At 34.7% G+C, this 18,853-nt stretch overlaps 1 protein-coding gene across 4 annotated transcripts in view; it reads right to left on the bottom strand.

Moving 5' to 3' along the window:
- The window catches only part of STAG1 (STAG1 cohesin complex component), a 354,666-nt gene that overhangs the window by 134,060 nt on the left and 201,753 nt on the right, over positions 1 to 18,853 (bottom strand). For all 4 annotated transcript variants that reach the window (XM_004419341.2, XM_087430526.1, XM_004419340.3 and 1 more), the window contains one exon: positions 9,963 to 10,167. In XM_004419341.2, coding sequence (XP_004419398.1) covers positions 9,963 to 10,167 — 205 coding nt within the window. The remainder of the gene's footprint in view (positions 1 to 9,962; positions 10,168 to 18,853) is intronic.

The raw sequence follows: 18,853 nt of genomic DNA, 5'->3' as shown, positions 1-18,853 counted from the left end.
AAATCTTGTTAAGTGTTGAAAAACTTCTGTTTCAAGTCCTCTGAAAAGCAGGTATGACAAAACAAACTTTTATTTTTCTATTCCTATTTATTTTCATTATTGATATGGTAAGAGTGTATGAAATACTGGAAAAAGAATAAGAGAGTTTGTACCGGTAAAATAATTTCCCTCTTTTTTCTTTTTAGGTTATTCATCCACAAATACAAACATTCAGTTATAAAAATGAACTGATCAGTGTTTTGGAAGAACTAATCTACTTAGCTGCAAACATATCCATAACCAAATATGAGCATGCATTTCTTTTAAAACTTCACTATTTCCCTTTAACTACATATATAAACATATACACATAATGCTGTATCTCTATCTATATATATACATTGTGACACACACACACAATTTGTTACTCTGAAACTCTATCTACATTTTGGCCAATTCCATGTTAATAGTGATTGCTGCTGCCCTTAAACCAAAATATAAGACATAACTCCTGAAAACAAATGTATTTTAAGTTAGTAACCACTTAGAAATGCATTTAATAAAAATGTTTCCCTTTTTTCTGAGATAGTGTCACAACCGAGTAAACTGAGAAATATTCTTGTGTTTTAAAATACAGGCTAGTGATTTTATAGCATTTTACACATTGTCAGTAGAATATCCGGTGATACCACAAAGGTTAAAAGGACTTGCTAAATTAATCTGTATAAAAAAGGAGACTAGATCAAAGACAGGAGGGATCTGGGGCATTCAAACTGCCCAAGTCAGGGATAATAGTTTAACAGAGCTTGTCCTGGGCATACCAAGTCATACCCAATGGAGCTTCATTCAGTATATACTTCTAGGTCTCTAAAACAAAATGACATGAAGATCAAGAAGTTGGAAAGCATTAAAATTAACACCAACCCTGGCTGGAATTCACCAGTGGAAGCTGAGACACAGATTTCCTTGAATTTAATGGCTTTTGCTTTCAGCTATATATCTCCTTGTGAACCCAGATCTCAAACTCCAACTGTCATTGTATAATGACCCTCCTCCCATCCTAGATATATAAATAACAAAATAATCAATATACTAAAACAAAGTGTAAAATGATCAATATATTTTCAGAAAAGTATTAGATATGATATAGTAGTAGTTACTGAGATAAAATGTTTATGAATCTGTAAAATTTAAACTTCACTGAAATTTTCATTTCACATACCAACATACAAGCAAATAAACAGCTATTAAAGAGAGACTTCTAATTTAATGACATAGATACAACATGGGGATTGTGATGTCTTATTGAGACCACTGAAAAAGACTCATTCCTGCAAAGAGTGAGCACTAATTAAGTTTTACTAGTATTACTAACAGAATCATTTTATAAATTAATAATCCTACAGGAATTCAGCCTGGATTCTATGACAAACTGCATTTATTATATTTAGTAATACCTACTATACTTTTGAAAACTATTATTGTACACCCTAAAAATATGTTTGATAATGGAACAAACTAAATTTTTAAGAGGTATGATTATATTCCTTCTTTAGTTTTAAAAACTTATTTAAACAAACAAAAAGGCTTACAACAAATTTCCACTTTTCAAATGATAAAGATTTAACCAATCCCTTTGTCTCTTAATAACCTAATCAAAATAACAATGAGAAAACAATTTTCATCTTCAATAAATCCAGAAAATACCTGTAACTCCAAACCACAATATATTAATATATGAATATGAAAAGCAGACGGATGAGCAGAGAGCATACAAATCAAACCAAACAGTCGAAAAAGCACGACAATTTATATCTAAAAGAAAAAAAACAGTTTTGCTCTGCAGAACCCAGAAGCATTCAGGAATTAGGTTCTATAGAAGATGGAGTGAGATAAGGTCTGAAAATAGGAGTATTATTTCAAAGTTTATATAATAAGTAACTAAATCCTCAAATCTCCACTCCAACCTAGGCAGTCAGGCAATTCCTCTACCACATACTGATCTTGGAAGTCCAGAAGTGTATTCCCTGAAGAAAATAAACCAAAGATTTGGAATCGTCAGACACAGAGAAAGGATATATGTGAAGTGCAGAGTGTTCCTTCACTCTGCCCAACTCCCAAATAGGACACAGCAACGAAACTTAAGTAGACTGAAAGATCCTTCTGCAAAGAAACTGAATTTCCCCAGGGAAAATAATTATCAACACCAACACTTTAGGGTCTACAATAATAATGCTAGCTGACCACAGGACTACTCTACAGTGGTGCTCACCAAAGAAGCCAGAGCCACTCCCCAACCTTGTCCAACACAACACATACACATACACACCCTCTCTGACAATCAGCTTTTTAGTGTCTCACTCTCAGCAATGACTAGAGAGCCAAGTAAGAGATATGTGAGGAAAGTTTCCAACATGAAAAACATAACATAAAAAGCAAAGAATCAGAAAAGAAGAGGTCAGATTAGGGAGAAGAAAAAAACTTCAGAGTAATAATTAACACTGTCAAAGAGATAAGAAAAGATATTACATCTACAAAACAATGTTAAAAAAAAAAACTTGGAGAATGAGAAAGAATTCAGAAAATTCAAAATGATTGTCAAAATAAAGTTCAATAAAGTTGAGGAAATACAAGAAAAGTAAACACAAAAAGACTAAGAAATGGAAAAGAGAAGAGAAATAATAATAAGAAACTCAGGAATGATTCATGAGATTAACATCCAAGCAACAGGTATTCAACAGAGTGCCCAGCATCATGAATGGGAAAAAATATATACACATCAGAATACTTTACCATGTTATTTCAGAATGCTAGGAACAAAGAGAAAAGTCTAAAAGCTTCTAAAAACAAGAAACAAGATCAGAATCAGAAGTTGAAACAGCACTGGACTTCTCAACAGCAATACTGGAAGCTAGAGGAAAAATTCTGAAGAAAATTTTCAGTGATGAATTCTGTACTGGGTCAGACAATTAAACATAAGAATACGATATACTTTTCAGGCATGTAAAATTTCAAATACATACTTCCCCAATACCCTTTTTCTCAAGAAGCTATAAAAGGCCACCCAAAAAGGAGAGAATAAATTAAGAAAGAAAGCAAAAAATGACAGAGGATCCAACAAAAGACCAAGGATCTAAACAATGGTGGAACAGTTAAATAATTTAAAGGACATCCAGATTTTAGAAAATGAGGCAGCCACATTAAACATGATTATAAAAAATTAAATGTAAAGAAAATGCATACCATAAGCTTGATTATAATATTATTTAAAAATAAAAGAAAAAATCTTCATAAATACGCACATGAGAAGAAAACTTAAAGGACATAACATGTTACAGCACAATTAGGTATCATTACAGCTAATTTTTATTTTTGTGTTTTTCTCCTTTTCTGAATTCTCTATAAGTAGTAGATGTAATTTTATATGTGCAGAAAACGTTTAAATGTACAACATGGAAATATTAATTAAAAAATCTACCAAAAATTTTAATTTCTCTGCCTTCTTTAGAACTAAACCAAGTAAGCTTTGTCATTCTATCATAGTTATAACATCAGACAATCATTGAGTGACTTGTATATGTTAAGTATTTAACATGAATTATTTCATTTAACCCTCACAACACTCTTAAGGGATGGAACTATTAGTATCGGCACTATATAGATGAGGGAAGTGAGGCACAGAAGTTAAGTAACTTGTCCCATGTTATTAAGTTAATAAATGAAATGCAGTGCTTGTAAAGTGATTTTAAAAATCATATTTCTTTACAAAAACTGGCCCCTAAAAGAAAGCTGATTTTCATACATGATAACAAAGTAAGAGATAAATCTAAGAAAATGACAGTTAACTAGAAAACTTAAAACATTACTCTAGATGCCTATATTTACAGATGTGAAAGAGTACTTGCATTTTTAAAGTTTACTATATTTTATGGGTACAGTTACAGGATACAGTGTCATTTGCAGATGTGGCCAATTATTGGACATTAATCCCATATACAAACCCTAGAAACCTGAAAGAAAGTGTTATATCTAGAAGAGGGGTGAGAAAAACAAAGGTGATAAAGTAAAAAAAATGCAATGGTGAAAGTACAAAGCAATGAGCAAGTGAAGACTCTAGAAGAAAAAAAATGAATATAAGAAATATAAAATATAAAAAAGGAAGAGAAATTATTTATACTTTATGGTCTGCTCTTTGATCATGCCAGATTGATCTAAATTTTTCAGGTCCTAACCATAGAAACCAGAAATATTCTACCTGGTTAAGAGTTAGAAAGTACTTATTGAATTTAATAAATAGAATTTGGGACCTGAGAACCAAAAGACAAGTAAAATAAAAATGCATGCTGTTACTTTTCTTAATAGCAATTTTTGAAAGATCTAATTTATTTACTTGTTTGTTTCTGATTTCCTCATTTGCAGTGTCATTTATTACTAAAATAGAATAGGTAGTCAATAAAATCTAAGTAAAAACATAGATGAAGGGAAACAATGAAAACGCTATTAGCTCTTCTTGTCTTTACAGAATAACAGCAGGAGCTTACTAAATGTCAGGCACTGGTCTGAGCTCTCCTAATTTCTTTTAATGAATGAGGTGGCTATCATTATCTTCCTCACTTTGCATATGAAGAAAGTGAGGCCAAATAAGTTAAGGACTTGTCCAAGTTACCCAACTAGTAAAAGGCAGAGAGGGATACGGATCCAGACAGTGTGGCCCAGAACCCATTCTATGAACCTCTATAATATGTAGTTTCAGCTACTGAAAGCCAAAGAAAAGATTTGTCAATTTACAGAGGTAAAATGATTTTCAGTCTATAATTGGAGAACAAAACAATTTCATATACCATATCTTTCCTCAGAGTAAAAATCCAGACATGTGGATCAACAATGCATGATGTGTAATCAACAATGAATCATATGTCAATATAAAATCAACTATATGTCAACATAATAATGTTAAACAATAAAGTATAAAAAAATATTTAGTTCCCAAGAGTCTGGGAGCAACCTCTTGTTAACTACTGGTGAAGACTGGCCTCTCAGCATACTGAAGCCAGTTGACTGTCATATGAAGATCTTAACCACATTTTCCAATTTTTCCAAAATTCACTTTAGAAGAAAATAGAATAGAATCAATCACCATGCTATTATTAATACAAATTTTGTATTCTTTATCCCCCTTGGTTCAAATTAGCATTTTCACCTTAGAACTAAGAGGTAGCCAATATTAATTTATTTGTAACATCATAGAAAATTATGTGAGAAAACAGCAAAAATTTAAACCAACATTACTTATGCTGCAAATTGCCATCTAACAAAAACTTGAAGTCAAGAACTTGTGAAGTACTGGCAAACATTTTAAAAGCAAATGCCTAAGAATAATATAATTATAAATCTGAAAAACAGATCCTTTGAGCATATAGAATTATCTTCATAATACCAAACAACAAAAAGGTAAAACAAAAGAATCCTATTTTGACCTTGAAAAATTTTTTCTCATGAAAATTTCAAATTGGAAAAAAAAAAAAAATGTGCCCAGTCTCAGATTATAAATCCACAAAAATAATAATGATAAATGTTACTTACAGAAAACAAATCCACAAACTATGTTTTAATATATCCAACTGAGATATACAGCTATTTACAACAGAAATAAGGGCACTTAATTCTGAAGATTAACAGTCGTAGTGCAATGTGAAGCTTCTTTTTTAAGATGGGTCAAACAAACAGGACAGTATGTTTTAAAATTTCAATTAGGAGGGCCGGCCCTGTGGCTTGGTGGTTAAGTGCGCGCGCTGCGATGCTGGCGGCCCGGGGTTCGGATCCCGGGTGCGCATCGAGGCACCGCTTCTCCGTTCATCCTGGGGCCGAGTCCCACATGCAGCAACTAGAAGGATGTGCAGCTACGACACGCAACTGTCCACTGGGGCTTTGGGGGGAAAAAATAAAATAAATAAAAAAAATCTTAAAAAAAAAAAAAAAAAATTTCAATTAGGAGAACAGAAAAAATTAGGAAAATATTTGCTAACAGTCTGTTTGGTAAAAAGAATTCCAAAAAAAGAGGGAAAGCACAGTTTACTTCCAACGAAAAAATGAGATTACTTATAACTGCAGAATAAACAGACCTGAAGAACTACAGAATGATCAAAAATTTTTTTTAAATGTGGTAAAAGTATACAATTAAATGCAATGCACCAACACTGACAATAGGGACATATTATTTAACTGATAACAAGAAAATGGGATATTTGGAAAACAAATTAAAAATACTACTGATAAGACCACTCTGATGACTTATGAAGCTCTGCAACTCATCACATCTGTACCCTACAAAACAACTAACCTGATTGTCTCTCTTCTCAGCTAAGATATAAGCAATGTCAAGGAGCATTTTATTCCAAAGCCGATAATCATATCTGGCCATAACTGCCTTGTAACTGTCCATGCACATAGTCTCTGAAGCAGAGGATTAAATGTTCCTGCCCATTTTATCTAGTCCCCAAGACTCGTCCTGCAAAGTGAATAAAAATGATTATCTTTTAATCTACCCCTCACACACATATCATGAAAAAAAAACAAAACAAAAAAACAAAGGCGGCGGCAAAGATGAGAACAGAAAAATCCTTGAAAAGATGGATAATTATTATCCAGCCTGGAATTAAGTTTTCAGCAAGATCTCTGTGCTTTGTTGAAGGGTAGGTGACTGGTATGTCTCACATTTTATGAAACTGAGCCTTGGAAGATATGATCATTAATGTAGACACACAGGTATTACAGTAATATTTTCAAGTAAAATTGAGAATGACTTGAAAAATAGGTTTTAGCTTTTGAAAAATCAGTATATACATAACATTGATCTCCCTCTGTTTTTCTTGATATTTGATTTTGAAAAATAATTTCAAATTCAAATAGGCTAGATGATGATATAAAACGTGCTTAGGTGAGACAAAATGGCATTTATCAAGCAGTTTTATAAGCTATCATGATCACAGATAAATAGTTGGAAGAGAAAGACAGAAAGGTCCTGGAAGAAGAGGGAGCTACTGAACCCAAAAGGAAGAGGAGGAAAGCCATAATTAAAATATATTTAAGCAATTGTAAAATAAGCACATATAGATTACCAAAAGGATAAAAGTCACTGAAAACGGGCCAATAAAAAGGAGAGCTGAAATGGACCATAAGATAGTCAGGAAAATACAGTAATACATTTATATGGCAGTGAAGGACAAATGCAAATGAACCAAAGTGCATTTTTCAGGAAATTGAAATGTTTTAAAAATCAAAATATTCTGCATATTTCTACCATATATTATTCCTTCTCTTGTGTTCTTAAATGGAGTATGTGGCATATATTTAATCTTTTACACAGAATGCACACAGTTTTCTGGATTAAAAAGAGGTAGCTTGCCCCTACAGAGAAGCCCCAGATGGCTCTCTATGGTGTTATTTGTCTTCCGTTTCTGTTATCAGTTGTCATTTCACAATTCTTTTTTTTTTTAATTAATTAATTTTTTTTATTGTGGTAACACTGGTTTATAATATTATAAAATAAATTTCAGGTGTACATCATTATATTTAGATTTCTCATAGTGATAGTGATTTCACAATTCTATCAGAAGGACAGCATCTAATGTTTGCGATCCATTCATTTGTTGCTTCTCTCCTTTTCTCTTGGCCTTGGGACACCACATAACAACTTTTAACGACAGCAACTTCGGCCATTCAGAAGTAATTTCTATTTTATGTTTCAGTTTTGTTTATTTCAAATCAACGAATTTACTATGCATCTGACAACCAGCTAAATGGGCATTATTGTACATAGAAGAAAGTAAGATGAAAAGTAAACAGAAAATATAAAGAAAAGGAAACACCAAAAGCAGAAGATATTAAAAGTCTTAAAATTAGAAAAAAAAAGACTGTATAATATCAGACAATTTTAAAAAAATAAATAGTATATATACAGAACCTTTTTTAAAAAAAGGCAACTGGGTACAAGATCTCTTTTTATTCCTAATACTGAGGAAGAGGATACTCTCAAAACACAGAGTAAACTGTGTTTGATGTTTGTTCTGTACAGAAATCTTTCAACAATAAATTGTGTTTTTATTTTGCCTGTTTAAAAAAGATAAAATTGGGTAAAAGATCTTCCTCTTTTCCTAATAATGAGGAAAATGACACTCTCAAAAGAAAATAAACTGTGCTTCATGTTCGTTTCCTATAGAACTGTAACTAAGAGAATAATGGACATTAATATGGATTAACTATGTTGAGTAAGGGGAAAAAGAGAATTGGAAAACTAGAGGAGTGGAAAAAAATATGGATGACTATATAATATTGACATATTCGCTTTAGGTAACAGGTTAAGCCAGAAAACGACAAAATTTTAAATCAGGGGTTTGCAATATGTAGTCCCCAAAACATCAGCATCAGTGTCACCTAGAAACTTGTTCAACTCTGGGGGTAAAGCCACATAATCGGTTTCAATAAGCCCTGTAGATGATTCTGATGCATGCTGAAGTTTGCAAACCAATGCTTTAAATAAATTAGATAAATGAGAAATTTAAATTTAAATGTAAGACGAAATGCAATTAATGAAACTAAATCTGGTTTTTGTCACGGTAATGTGTAACATGAATATAGACAAAATTACTGCTACTAAAAATTATGTAATTTGGGATTATTTAAATATATGTGTATGTACATACACACACATGCTCTGTATCATATATGAAAAAGAACAGTAATTTTAGGCAAGTACAGTTAAAGTAGTTGAAGGAAAATAGAACAATTGCTAAATTAACAAAATTACCTTGTTACAGAAAAACAAGGAAAAAATTAATAAACTTGTCTGAAAAGTTGTCTAGATAATTCTAAAATGAAAGTAAAATTGAAAACTGTAATCTGTTAGTTCTTCAGATTATTTATGGTCTACCTAAATGAAGTGATTTTAGAGACATTATGTTTAGATATACTTAGGTTATTATAACACTAGGAATAGGAAAAATGTTGGTTAGGCAGCAATCACCTAGTACAATTAGATAGAACTGTTTCAAGTACATAAACAAATAAATATTTACACACATATGATAATGAGCAATAAAGCAACATAATTAAGTGGAAAAAAAAATACTATGAATTTGGAATTTTAACTACAGTCATGAACTGCATAATGATGTTTCAGTCAATGACAGACAGATATATGACGGTGGTCCCATAAAATTAGTACCATATAGCCTAGATGTGTAGTAGGCTATACCATCTAGGTTTGTGTAAGCACACTTTATGATGTTTGCACAACCATGAAAACCCCTAACAACGCAATTCTTTCTTAAAACGTATCCCTAGGGGCTGGCCCAGTGGCATAGTGGTTAAGTGCGTGCGCTCTGCTTTGGTGGCCCAGGGTTTGTAGGTTTGGATCTTAGGCACGGACCTAGGCACCGCTTATCACGTCATGCTGTGGCAGGCGTCCCACATATAAAGTAGAGGAAGATGGGCACGGATGTTAGCCCAGGGCCAATCTTCCTCAGCAAAAAGAGGATTGGCAACGGATGTTAGCTCAGGGCTAACCTTCCTCACCAAGAAGAAAAAAAACAAAAAACAAAAAAACAATGTATCCTTGTTGTTAAGTGATGCATGACTGTATTATTATTTGGATTTATCAAAGAATATGGCCTAGTGGACTCCTAAAATTTCTTTGGTTATAAAATAAGGATGTAGGAAAATAACTAAACATTCAGAGAGACATTTGCTAACATTTGCCAGAAATTTTCAATTTTCATTCTCAAGGCTATCAAATACTAGTTATCAAATAGGCATACATTTTACCTAAACAGATAACACAAACCATTCAGACAAATTTGGGAGGAAAATGGTATTTTTCAGGAGCTCAGTAATTTAAATTAGTATTTAATCTAAATAAAGTTTAATGAGAATAGAACACCTTTAACAAAACAAAATAAAAAGGAAATAAAATGTTGGTTACTTACCAGCAAGGGTACTTGTATGCCTAAAAGCTCTGACCTGGGAGTCTGACAAACCAGTCAAAAGGGAGATTACTGTGTCCATCATATACTCATCATAAATTATGCTATACTGACACTGTCGAATCAGGACTCCAATAAATTCACAAAAGTTTGAACGAAATTTTTTCCACTGAGGTCCAGGCATGGTAAGGGGATAATCACCACTGTCCTAGAAGAGATAAAAAGAACACATTAAATATGACATATGATATCAGTTTGATCAGTTTTTTTCCCTCCTACCTGTAAAGGAACAAAACTTTTTCCCAAAGTAGATGTGGACAGAAATTGAAGGTGACCTACATAGCACATTGATAGTTTTATCTTTTTTGTTTATTTTGGTCTTCCATAACTAAATAATTCTTAAAGTGCTCAAAATTATTATTTAGAACCACTACTTAATTCGTTATTCTAAGCCATTCATTCAAAATAGCAGTTCCAGTTTTGATGTACTTGGGTCCTCGTTGAGATAATTTGAAGTAGAAAACAAAAAAAGTTTTTAAAGTTTAGACTAGAAAGGATATTTGCCATTGAATTCAGATCAAATTATCATGATACCTGTACCACATAGGATCTTTTAATTATTTTAAATAGAATTTTTAAGAACTGAGAATTTCAAAAGTATAATCATTTCATTAAGAAGTCCAAAACTAACTTTTCACATCTGAAACCACAACCCCATTTTTTCCAATTTTTCTATGAACTTTCTATTAACTCTTTTATAGAGTGGGTCTATTAACTCTTCAAAGAAAAAATCTAATATGGGCTCTTGGTATCACTAGATTGTGTCATCTTGTTTAAAACATGAAACTTACAATTGAAGGCAACTAGTTAGAGGTTTCCCTCTCTAGTCTAAAATACTTTAGTAGAGAAACAGAAATTCCTAAGGCAGAGAGTGAGAAATTATGTGAACATGGTTATCCGAATATTCTCAATTTGTGGCTGTTTGCCTTTTCTAGGCCAAACTGTTGCTAGGAAAACTGGTTTTAAGTAAGGACTTGAGCTCTGCTGGTGCCCCAGGAAACAGAACTAATCTGATACTTAGAATAGCAGGAGATCCCAAGAGCAAGGAACAGAAAGCAGAGAATGAGAAGAGCTTGGCACTTAACGCAAATCTCTCAAAAGAAATTTAATGTTGGTGCTACATGAGTTTTATGGGGTTTACTAAGCCCTCCAAAGATCAAAAAGGAACTGAAGGGGCTGGCTGAATCTTGGCAGCCCTAGAGACTGGGGGTGTCAGAGATAGACTGGAGAGGGTAGTAGAGTGGAGAGGTGAGATACTTCTCAAAGGTATCTCAGCAGGCTGCCAGCTGCTTCTATGTCACAGAAGCCCACTAGGGCAGAGCTTCTCTTGCTTTATACCAGATGTGAGATTCAGCCATTTAGTGTTCCACAGCAACAAGACCTGTGGCCCAAGGAGACTGCAAAGAAAATAATCCATCTAAAACAGGCCCAAAGCAAGCAAGAGGAAAGAAAGGCAGAAAAATCAGCACATAGGAAAAACTAAATAAAAAAATAAGTACACTTCAAAATTCAAATGTAGCACAAACAAAAACAAAACAAAAACTTAAAAATCTCTAGGAAACTAAAATACTTTAAGATTTTTTTTATTGAGGTATAATTCACATATAACCATTATATTAGTTTTAGGTATATAACACAATGATTCAATATTTATATATATTTAGAAATGATAACCATAATAAGTCTAGTTAACATCTGTCATCACATATAGTTACAAAATATTTTGTTTTTCTTGTGATGAGAACTTTTAAGATCTACTCTCTCAGCAACTTTCAAATACGCAATACAGTATTTTTAACTATAGTCACCATGCTGTACATTACATCCCCAGGACTTACTTATTTTATAACTGTAAGTTTGTACGTTTTGATCCCCTTCACTCATTTTGCCCACCCCTCACCCTCTGCCTCTGGCAACCACCAATCTGTTCTCTGTATCTGTGAGTTCAGTACTATTTTTTTGTTTTTGATTTCCCATATACGTGAGAGCATATGGTATTTGTCTTTCTCTGTCCAACTTAGCTTAATACCCTCAAGGGCCATCCATGTTGTTGCAAATGGCAAGACTTCATTCTTTTTTATGGCTAAATGATATTCCATTGTGTAGGTACATCATACATACATACACACACACATCACATTTTCTTTATCCATTCATCCATTGATGGACACTTAGGTTGTTTCCATATCTTGGTTGTTGTAAATAATGCTGCAATGAACGTGGGGGTACAGATATCTAAAATATTTTATTTCTTAATTAAATAATTCAGTTGATGAACTGAAGGACAGAATGGTCACTGATAGGAGATACATTAGTAGCCTGGAAGATAATGTACAAGAAATATCTGAGAAAAAACATGTAATTTGCCAGATGGAGCTTCTGGAAAAGCCTTTTAAAATGGACAGACTAGGACAGTTGGACCTCTTCAGTGCTTTGTCCCCTCCTCTTTCACTGACTTGGAGCTCATATGTGGTGCTGGATGTTCAAGAGCCATTCTGCAATCACGAAGGAACAAATATAAAGATAAGGGGTAGAGGGAAACATGGAAAATGTGTAGGTCTTTGCTTTGTTTGGGTGCAGTAGCAACCATGCACTGTCTACTCCCAGATTTATTTTGCATGAGACAAACTGAATTCAACCCTTCATTGGTAGGATTTTCTGTTACTCACAGACAAATGCATTCCTACTGCTATAGCAGAATTATGAACAGTGGGGAAAGATGAATTATTTATGTACCAAATGATTTTGGTACAACTGGCTGTTCATTAGAAAAAAATAGTACGTATTGTACCTTGCATCAAAATAAATTGCTAGTGAATCAAAACACTTAAAAAAATCAATCAAAAAAGAAATAGAAAACATGGGAGAATATTCTCAGAGTGGGAAAGTCTTTTTCTAAATAAAATACAAAAGCCAGAGGTCATAAAAAAGACCAACAAATTCAACCACATAAAAGTAATTTTTGTATTAAAAAAAAAAACACTAAAAGCAAAGTCAAAAGAGTAACAACAAGGTTTAGCCTCCACTTAGGATGTAGAAGGCTACCAACAATGAGAATAAGCTGAATCAACAAAAAATCATAACTTTTCTTGAGCCAAACTACAGCTGAAGTAACTTGAATTCTAAAGAATGATAAGCTCTCCTAGAAGAGATGAGACACACAAACTCTAAATCTGTGGAAAAGCCTAGGAAGAAAAGGCGGCCACCATAAAAATGAACAAGAGGGGTCAGCCCGGTGGCGCAAGTGGTTAAGTGTGCGCGCTCCACCGCAGCGGCCCAGGGTTCACCGGTTTGGATCCCGGGCGCGCACCAACGCACTGCTTGCCAAGCCATGCTGTGGCAGCGTCCCATATGGAGTGGAGGAAGATGGGCACGGATGTTAGCCCAGGGACAGTCTTCCTCAGGAAAAAAAAGAGGAGGATTGGCAGATGTTAGCGCAAGGCTGATCACCTCACAAAAAAAAAAGAACAAGAAATCAGCTAAGGTTTTAATGAACTGTCAAAGACCAAGTGTGGGCTAGCTTGTCAGTGTGGAATAACAAGGAGTTTGCACTCACTCAAAAGCTCTTTTCTACAGGTCTCAACCAGGTACTTACAACAAAGGCTGAGACAAAGCAGAACAAAGAGCACCTCTCTTGGTGGTACACACCTGCAGGGAACGATCCTCAACTTTTGGGGAAAGGTAAGAAGCCCAGCTCATTTCTCCATACCTTTGTTTCCTACAAATCAGATGCCTTAATCTTTGATGGGGGACAGTCAGTAAACTGAGTCACCAATATGGCACAGGCAAAGACCCACTGAAGCTAGGAAAAGAGTAGAAGAAAAAATCCTCAACCTGGGGGAGAGAGGGAGGCAAAACACTGTCCTAGATCCTGAATCCTATACCAATACCAGAGGTCTGCTAGCATTGGGAGAGCGACAGGAAACTCCCACCCTAGGCCAACCACAGACATAAGGCAGAGTTTAGCTGCTAGAGGAATGAGGGACAGGAAAGCTGAGAAGGTCCCTCAGGGGCTCCAGGCACACAAGGCATGCTTAAGACTTAGGCAGGACTAGGACAATAGAGAATCCCCATGCCCTCATCATAGTACTAGAACAAGCAACACCAGTCTACCACTAGGGGGAGAGGCAAGAGTGTGGAGCAGGAGTACTCTGTGGCACAAGAGTGCAGAGGTTGCAGAAAGCTGAGGGCACAGTATGAACAGTGAGAAAAACCCACTGGTATCCTAAGCACAAGGCAACAGCAGCCCAGCACTACAGAAATCTGAAGCCTGTGGTACACTAAATGTAATGATAGCAACAACTGAACACCAATCTACCTCAGTTCCTAACTAGACTATGTATACTATTTTGTCCCTTTTAATTTTTGTATCATGTGCAAATATTGTGATTAAAAGGAGAAACATTATGAAAAAGAAAGAAAAATCTCCCGTACCCACTTCAAAAGCCAGTTTCTTGCTTCAGTCTACTACTAGTTATAAATTTCTCCTTGTTATACATACTTAAACATGTCATTTAAAAAGAACTGTCTAGATGGCCAACAGACACATGAAAAGATGTTCAAAATCACTAACTATCAGGGAAATGCAAATCAAAACTACAATGAGATATCACCTCACGCCCGTCAGAATGGCTATAATTAACAAGACAGGAAACAACATGTGTTGGAGAGGATGTGGAGAGAAGGGAACTCTCATACACTGCTGGTGGGAGTGCAAACTGGTCCAGCCACTATGGAAAACAGTATGGAGATTCCTCAAAAAATCAACGATAGAACTACCATATGATCCAGCTAGTCCACTGTTGGGTATTTATCCAAAGAACTTGAAAACATCAATTTGCAAAGGTACATGCACCCCTGTGTTCATTGCAGCGTTATTCACAATAGCCAAGACTTGGAAGCAACCTAAGTGCCCATCAAGGGACGAATGGATAAAGAAGCTGTGGTATATATACACAATGGAATACTACTCAGCCATAAGAAACGACGAAATCCAGCCATTTGTGACAACATGGATGGACATTGAGGGTATAATGCAAAGTGAAATAAGTCAGAGGGAGAAGGTCAAATACCGTATGATTTCCTTCATTAAGTAGTAGATAATAACAACAATAAACAAATACATAGGGACAGAGATTGGATTGGTGGTTACCAGAGGGGAAGGGGGGAGGGAGGAGGGTGAAAGGGATAATTCGGTACATGTGTGTGGTGATGGGTTGTAATTAGTATTTTGGTGGTGAACATGATGTAGTCCATGCAGAAATAGAAGTACAATGATGTACACCTGAAATTTTTACAATGTTATAAACCAATGTTACTGCAATAAACAAAAAATTAAAAAAAATAAAAAATAAAAAAAAAATAAAAAGAACTGTCTAGTTAATGATGGGCAGTGGGGTATTTAAAACTAGCTTCCTTCACAAAGCAGTAATGTCTTTTTTCAGGAAAGCTAAGAAGATGAAATACTAGTAATAAAAAAAAGATAATAATCAAGTAGCCTAATGTTTTATCCACAACTAATATTTAAGTTCTTCAAGGGCAGTCTCATTATGATGCTTTGCACAAGGAATTTATTGAATAAACTAATGAAAAGGTAAATCATATCAAATAAGAAACAGGTATAGAAAGGCAGAAACAAGCTTAATGTAGGAAGAATATCAGGCAGAAATCTGCAAGAAATATAATACAGAGCATACCCAAAAGGTCTAGTAAGAAAGCAATTCCCCCAAATATGTTCAGGTGAATACAAGAGGAGAAATCTGGATGTAACAAAACATAACATAATATAGCTAGCATTTATATGGTGTGTACTTTTCACATATATAATCCTATATTATCCATATACTGTGGTAACTATTGGTATGTATAAAGATGAGAGAAATAAGATCTTAAGAACTTGTCCTAGATCTCAGAGCTACAGGGTTCTGGTTCTGGGATTGTAAAGTTCATGTATTTTCTACTCAACAATGGAGCTTCATCTGGTTTACTCCAGGAACCTTGAAGGACAGAAGGGCTGTCCAATGATTGCTCTTCCGAGAGAGGAACACTGGGGTTCTGCTCCTAAACGAGGAGACAAGCAACTAATAGAAAAGTAAACTTCAGAAGTTTGGGGGACACTTATGGGGGGAAAAAAGGGAAAAGGGTGCCAAGCTTCAGAGACAAGAACCAGCATCAAAAACTAGATTTAGAACCTCTGACTGGGATGAGAACAACAATCTTGAGAGGCTCACTGCAAGGTAGAGCTCATGCAGCGAGCAGAGATAGAAGGCCAACTACCTAATCCTTAAGCATGTGAATTTTAATAGTAGCCAAGAATGATTTGTAGAAAACAGAAATAGCAATGAATGGTCCTCACAAACATTTGAGAACCCAATTTGGTCACAAACTGTAGACATCTAAACATATAAAACACTAAAAGTAAATCCAAGAGAACTGATTTTTAAGCGAGCTGATGGACAATGTCACAAAAAAAATGTCACATTTTTGGTGTAACATTGGCTTTTGACCACCTAATTTCAACAGACTTATCCAAAGATATATACCACCATTGCTTAAAACAGTAATTGGCAAACACGTGTTTGGAGAAACTATCCACCCACCCAACCATCTATTCCTATACTTATTGAGCAACAAATATGCTCCAGGTACTAGACTAGGCCCTTGGCATACAAAGATGAGCAAAACAAGGATCTTCTTCTAAGAACTTTTACTTTTTTTCCAGCTTTATTGAGATATAACTGACACATAACATTGTGTAAATTTAAGATGTACAATGTGTCGATTTGATACACTTATATATTGCAGAGTGATTACCACCACAGCATTAGCTAATACCTCCATCCCATCACATTACCCATTTCTTCTTTTTGGTAAGAATATTTAAGATCTACTCTCTTAGCAACTTTCAAGTATATAATACAATATTATTAACTATAATCACCATGCTGTATATTAGATCCCCAGAACTTATTCTTCTTATAACTGGCAGTTTATACTCTTTGACCAACTTCTCCTAATTTCCTCCACCTCACAAAGAACTTCTACGTTGAGAAGATGGACACATAAAATAAGTGAATTAAATACAATGATAGGAATTTTATAAGAGTACATAGTACTTAGAAAGGAATGTCAATTCTCTGCAGAGGCAACTGGCAGGCGAAACAGGGTCAACAGCATCCTAGGCGATAACATTAGCAAAGGCCTGTATACAAAGGTACAATAATGGGACTGTAGAGCTGCTTTCAGTTTCACAAACTAAAATAGATTTTGTGGTGGTAACCAAAAAGAAAGATGGGGCCAGATCACAGGGAGCCTTCTTTATGTAATGAAGGTTAAGGAAACCAAACTTTATTCTGGAGGCAATGGGTGGCCACGGAAGGATTATGAGCAGTAAGTATCATGAACAGATGTGAGCTTTAAAAAATATTTCTGATTCCAATGTGGAGAACAGTCAGAAGGGTAAAGGTGAAGGAAAGGAGCAAGGAGACTTACCACTGCAATAGATCCAAAAACAAGAGAGGGAGGGCAGAGAGAGTTTAAACTAAGATAGTAGCAATGATCATGGACAAAATGGGAGGGATGTGATGAATACTCAAATATTGAAGAAATAATATCTACTGAAGTAAGTGACTTGATGGACAAAAATGACTTCTGTTTCTGGTTTGGTTTACTGGATAGGTTTATTTAACAGGAAACAAATCAAGAATTCTTTGCACTTGACTCCCTGTAGGAGGCATAACTTCTGTTTAGAAATGCCTAATTAATATGTCCCCAAAGAAGAGACCAACTTCCTTTAATTCATGAACGACTGATACAGAATATCCGATTTCCAGGCTTCAGGCCACACTGGCTTCTACATTCAAAATAAATCCAAAATTTCAGAAACAGATCAACAGATACTAAACCATTAAGTGGCAAGTTGGCATAAGCAGATAAGCAGAACGTTAAAGTGCCATTATTTGATAATTGCAAAGAGAAAAGTACTTTTACAAAAATATTAAGTGGTCATCACTTTAAACAAGTAATCAATCTTAGCATCACTAATAAGTGGACAACCTGACATTACGTGCTACCTACTGTGACACAAGATGAAGTACACAGCATCACCTATGAAATTTTCTTGCAAAAAAATGTGTAATTGTAATCTAATGGAGTCATTAGATCTAACTTTCAGTTACAAAATGATACCATGAGGGAAAAAAAAAAAACAGAGAAATAAAAATGTGGGATACTTTACAAGATAACTAGGTTGTTGTCTAAAAATTACTGTCATGCAAAGAAAAAAAAAAGCAGAGGAACTGTTTTATATTTTGAAAAAGTCCTGACAATACAACAATCAAATGCAATATATAAATCAGCTAAAGCCACACTAGCTTCTTTGTTGTCTCTCAGACATCCCAGCTATGCTTCTACTTTGGGGCCATTTTGCCCTTCTCTTCCCCCAGATACATGCATGGTTGCTCCATTACCTCCTTCAAGTCTTTACTCAAGACCACATTCTTAGAGAGGTTTTCCTGACCATCCTATTTAAAATAACCCTTCCTCTCCCAATCTCTTTCCCCTTGTCTGCTTTATTTTTCTGCATAACGTTTACTGTCATACTATAATATTTTGCCTATGTATTTTATTCATTGGCTTTCGCTCCCAGCTAAAATGTGAATTTTATGAGGGCAGGGATTTTTACTTGGTTTACTCAGTGCTATATTCTCAATGCTTGGAATGTTTAACAGACACTCAAATATTTCTTCTTTTCTTTTTTGTTTTTTGCTGAGGAAGATTCGCCCTGAGCTAACATCCACCGCCAGTCTTTCTCTATTTTTGCTTAAGGAAGATTA

This window comes from Ceratotherium simum, chromosome 5, assembly GCF_057802395.1.
Source record: "Ceratotherium simum simum isolate JZ-2026a chromosome 5, ASM5780239v1, whole genome shotgun sequence".
Lineage (NCBI taxonomy): Eukaryota > Metazoa > Chordata > Mammalia > Perissodactyla > Rhinocerotidae > Ceratotherium > Ceratotherium simum.
This window is presented reverse-complemented; position numbering and strand designations above follow the sequence as displayed.